This window comes from Felis catus, chromosome A1 (genome assembly GCF_018350175.1).
Source record: "Felis catus isolate Fca126 chromosome A1, F.catus_Fca126_mat1.0, whole genome shotgun sequence".
NCBI lineage: Eukaryota > Metazoa > Chordata > Mammalia > Carnivora > Felidae > Felis > Felis catus.
The window spans coordinates 83,872,644-83,878,410 of NC_058368.1; the positions used below are offsets into that span (position 1 = coordinate 83,872,644).

General features: G+C 34.0%; 1 protein-coding gene across 1 annotated transcript; it reads right to left on the reverse strand.

The window, feature by feature from the left end:
- Positions 1-212: 212 nt before the first annotated feature.
- On the reverse strand, positions 213-1,172 carry LOC101095308 (olfactory receptor 2T29-like). The gene has a single exon (XM_003980548.2). It carries the CDS (start codon positions 1,170-1,172, stop codon positions 213-215), a length of 960 nt encoding a protein of 319 aa, XP_003980597.2.
- Between the last annotated feature and the right edge of the window lie 4,595 nt (positions 1,173-5,767).

Here is a 5,767-nt window from a genome sequence, read left to right on the forward strand (position 1 = left end):
CAGAAAAATATAACATGTATACAATACCATTGTGCAAATATTTTGAATGCAGAAATGTAAAAATGAAGAGCTTTCTGGTACAGGGAAACAATTCCTGTGAAAGGGATAAATGACAACAAATCATGCTATAATAATCTGAGGAATAACATTGGCATAGGATCCTACAGTTTTAATTTGTAGAGTGCAGGAAAAAACATTAGTACAAATATTTCCTACTTTATAGTTTCCTGAAAGACAAATTCCACATTCAACATTTTTTTTAGTGCCTTTGTAACATCCTTATTCCTAAGACTATAAATTAAAGGGTTTAGAACAGGAGTGAGTATGGTGTAAAAGACAGATACAATCATGTCATTCTCAGGGGTGTGGTAGGAATTGGGGAGCATGTAGGTATACACGGCAGCCCCATAGAAGAGGATGACAACAGTCATGTGGGAAGAACAAGTAGCAAAGGCCTTTTTCCGCCCCTCTGCTGACTTCATCCTGTGGATGGTGAAGAGGATGAAAGAATAGGAGCTTGAAATGACTGTCACAGGAATGAGGAGCATGAGAACGCAACATAAGTACATAAGTGTCTCATAGATGGAAGTGTCTGAGCAGGAAAGCTTCATTACAGCAGGGACTTCACAGAAGAAATGATGGATCTCCCTGGATCTGCAGAAAGGGAAGGTCATGGTGACAGGAGTGAGCATAAATCCATCCACAGATCCCAGCAACCAGCAGGAAGACACCAAGATGAGGCATACCCTATGGTTCATGAGGATAGGATAACGGAGTGGATGGCAGATGGCCACATAGCGGTCATAGGCCATGGCAGCTAGAAGGAAAAATTCTGAACCTACCAGTGTCAAATAGAGAAACATCTGCATCCCACATTCAGGGGCTGAGATCTTATTCACACCCATAACCTGGTCCATGAGCATCTTGGGCACAATGACAGAAATGTACATCACATCCATGAGAGACAACTGAGTGATAAAAAAGTACATGGGGTTATGAAGGTGAACATCATAGTGTATCAAAAGGATCAGCATGGTGTTTCCAGACAAGGCCATCAGGAAAACCACAAAAATGACCACACAAAGCAGAGATGGGTGCTTGGATTGACTGAAGAGTCCCACTAGATCAAAATCTGATCGTACAGTATGGTTGGCCACCCAAGTGTTTTCCATTGGATTTCACCTGGATCACCAAGGAGAAATATGGAGTTAATGGATGATTCATGTGATATCATTACCTGAAATAAATGTTTCAGTAAGTTTGTGTGTGTATGTTTACACATGGAAAACCAGTGTGCTAATAAGGGGAAGTTTCAAGGACTTGGAAGTTTTAGGATTATAAATTACCTGTAATTGAACAAATTTACTGACATCTAAGAATTCAGATCTACAAATCAAAAATATTGGTATTTTATAATTCCACTATTGGGTGTACATTTTCCCAAGAAAACAAAAATGATAATTCAAAAAGATATATGCATCTCTATGTTTATTTTAGTTTTTCTCAAATTTCCATACGAACTTTATTTTTTCAAGTTTTAATTTAAATTCCAGTTAGTTAACATACAGTGTAATATTAGTTTTAGATATGCAATATACTGATTCAACTCTTTCATAGACCATCCGGTACTCATCAGAATTGTACAACAAGAAATCCTTTTGATCTGGACTTTTATTGGAATGTTCTGATTACTGAGTCAATGTCTTTATTAGTAATCATTCTGTTAAAATATTCTATTTCTTTTTGTTAAGTTTTTTTAAATTTAAATCCATGTTATTTAACATATAGTGTAATAATAATTTTAGGAATAGAATTTAGTAATTTATCACTTATATATAGCACCCAGTGCTCATTCCAAAATGTCCAGTTAATATATGTTGTAATATTAGTTTTGGTGTAAAATGTAGTGATTCCACCTACATAAACACATGAAGATTATTATATCAAGAGTATTCCTTAATCCCATCACCTATTGTAACCATAAGTTTGTTCTCAATATTTAAGAGTATGTTTCTTGGTTTCTCTCTTTTTTCCCTTTGATCAATTGTTTTATTTATTAAATTCCACATATTATTGAAATAACATTGTATTTTTATTTCTCTGACTGACTTGTTTTGCTTAGCATGGACTTCCATCCATGTCATTTCAAATGGCATGATGTCATTCTTTTATATGGCTGAGTAATATTCCGTTGTATATTTTTTATATCCACTCCTATGCTTATTACAGCATTATTTACAAGAGCCAAGATATGGAAACAACTTAATTGTCCATTGAAAGATTAATGGATACAGATTGAGTAGTGTGTGTGTGTGTGTGTGTGTGTGTGTGTGTATGCACAATGGAATATTATCCAGCCACAGAATCCATAAGATCATGCCCTTTGTGACAACATGGATGTGCATAGATGGTATCATGCTAAGTGAAGTAAGTCCGACTGAGAAAGACATATACGTGACTTCACTCCCATATGTGGAATTTAATAACACAAATGAATGAACAAACAAAAAGTAAAATCAGACCTATAAATACAGAGACATAAATGATGGTTGCCAGAGAAGAAATTGATAGAGCATGACAAAATGGGTGAAGAAGAATTCCAATTATGGAACAAGTAAGTCACAGGAAAGATGGCACAGTATAAGGAATATAGTCAATGACACTGTATGTTTTCTTTTATTTTTTCTTTTATTTTTCTTTTATTTTTGTATTTTTTTCATCCATTTTAATTTAATTTATTTTTTTTAATTTGAGTATAGTTGGCAATGTTCCATTAGTTACAATTGTACAACTTAATAGTCTAAAAAGTTTATATATTATGCTATCTTCACCACACTTATACCTACCATCTGTCCCATTACATTGCTGTTAAAATATCATTTACCATATTCTTTATGCTCTTCTTTTTATCCCTGTGACTTATCATTCCACACTGGGTGGTCCATACCTCCATCTCCCCTTCACTCATTTTTCCCTGTCTTTATCACCCTGATACTGTTTGGTGACAGATGGTAGCTACATATTTTGTGAGCATCACATAACTTTTATCCTGATTGAATCACTATGTTGTACACCTGAAACTATTGAAACATTATGTGTCAGGTATATCCTAATAAAAAAATTAAAGTATATTGGTAATTTATAATAAGATTTCCACAATTAAAGCTTTTGAGATTTCCTGAACAGTGTTGTTTTGTCCATGACTATAGAAATCTGTATAACCCCTGCCCTATATAAAAACAAAAAGAGAATCATTTAAAAAAGAATAAAACCCCTTATTTCCAAAGGTTTTTTTTTTGTTATGGAAGTCAGAATGGAATCAACCTTTCCTGTTTAAGGATTCACTGAATCTAAAAAACTCTTAGAGATGCATTCCATATAATAAATATTTATAAAGCAACTGAAGCAAAATTTGGGGAATATTCATAGCAAAAGTTTGAACCCCCCTTGTCTGAATAATCAGGCAAGTAGTGATGCTCTGTGCTTGTGTGGGGTAAGCTATCCATCAACAGGAACGGATGGGGTCTTCACCAATGGCCAAATCCTAAGACATCATAGGAACATCAATTTAGGAGGTAATACTTTGAGTCTGGACTATGACTGTGGGTCCAGATTATCCTCTATCTACTATATATATATATATATATATATATATATATATATATATATATTTCTTATTTTAATTCAGGTTAAACAAATATTTATGGGGAATCTTACCTTAATTTTGTCTAGTATGTCTAGTATGTTCATCTCCAACTTCATGCACTTAAAACTCCTACCATTTGTTCTTAATTTAAGGGGGAAGATCTAGCATTTAGAAGGTCATTGTCATTTACAAGACAAGTCTTTAGTTGTTTCCACAAGCATCATCTACTTTATTGTCTATAGCAACAAATTTTTCATGGAAACTGAGATGTAGAGTGGAAAACCGAACAACATCGAGTTGCTTGTGACTCCAATTCATTTCCCCTCTTTATCTGGCTACCCAAATCCTACATCTGTGTTAAATGCTAAAAGCAAAAGAAAAATTGCATTGGTTACATTGAAGGAGGGCAAAGCCCATCTATTCAGGCAAAAATACTGCATGTGTGTGTGTATGTGATTTAAAATGGAATCCTAGGGGCGCCTGGGTGGCGCAGTCGGTTAAGCGTCCGACTTCAGCCAGGTCAGGATCTCGCGGTCTGTGAGTTCGAGCCCCACGTTGGGCTCTGGGCTGATGGCTCAGAGCCTGGAGCCTGTTTCAGATTCTGTGTCTCCCTCTCTCTCTGCCCCTCCCCCGTTCGTGCTCTGTCTCTCTCTGTCCCAAAAATAAAATAAAAACGTTAAAAAAAATTAAAAAAAAATAATAAAAAAATAAAAATAAAATGGAATCTTAAAATAGCACAAAATAAGAACAATGAAAGTATAGTATATCTGTCCTTTCTGAAAAAAATCAGTAATAACGTACTTATTCTCTTATGAATATTAAACATTTGAAACTTTTTAATTTCTGACATGTTAAATGTTAAATTTGAAAAATCCCTATCAATAACAAAAACAAAAAAAGAAATACTGGCTCTTCTCTCTAAGAAGAGTTTGCAAGCGATTATGATATTTCAGGAATAATCTCCAACTTTGAAAACATTTTGTACTCTTGTAATTATTCAAAAAACCTATTAAAATATTCAAATTATTAACAGTACCTAGTTCTGGGGTGCTAGAGCAGTAGAAAACACTGAAAATTAATTTGATGCCTTAGTGTAATTATTCAACAAATCTGGTACACATTGCACGTCAAAATATAGTCTGTCAAATTCTACACCTACTGGCAGAAGAAAGTGAAAAATTAAAAACAGCCTGATAAAAGCAAAACATACCTTCTTTCTTAATCAATATTTGTCACCAAAGTGAAATAAATCTTTACTGCAATTTGGTAAATGAGAGTGACTGTGATCAAGCCACACTGAACAGCCCACCTGGCACACCAGATAGACAATGGAATGCTTTCTGTAAGGTAATTGGCCTCCCTGTTTATTCTTATTTTTCTGTATCCAATTTGTTGAGTTTAATATAAACACAACAGTGTATTATTTAATTTGCAGAATTATTAATAATGGTGGTAAAATAACATCAAATCTTTATTGAAGCTGACCACATTCCAGAAATTGTTCTATTGCTTTACCATATTTTATCTTCCCCAAGAGTCAATGAGGTACTTCCTCATCTGATTTTCTCCTTTTATAAATTCAATAATTCAGATTCCCAGGGCATCTGCCTAACATCACATAATTTACCTGCGGGAGGACTTGTGTCTCAACTCAGATGTTGGGGCCCAGAGCCTATAATGCTGCCTTAATTCTCTAGAACACTATCTCCCCTCCAGTCTGCAAGTTGCATATGACCTCTCTTTGTAAGTTTCATCTAAGAAACATAAATATGATAGAGACATTGGTTTTGGTTTTTTAACTACCAGAAATAATTCTCACTCAAAGTAAAAGCAGTCTCATTTCTTCTGCAAAAATTTCCACTTCAAGAAAAAAAAAAAAAACATTATCCAATAATATAGGAGGGATATGTACTCTTTTGTCCCTACATAATGGAAATTAAAAAAAAAAACTGCTTCCTAACATGTTGCAGTAAATTACATTAAACATTCAATCAAAAAAGGGCAATTAAGAGTACATTTATCTTGATGAGCTCTGAGAAATGTATATAAATGTTGAAACATTATATTGTACTAGGGAACCTAATATAACACTGTACGTTAATTATACTTGAATTTAAAAAA

What these genes read in the sequence shown, in the direction of transcription:
- LOC101095308 (XM_003980548.2), bottom strand. Translation starts at nt 1,172, where the DNA reads ATGGAAAACACTTGGGTGGCCAACCATACTGTACGATCAGATTTTGAT.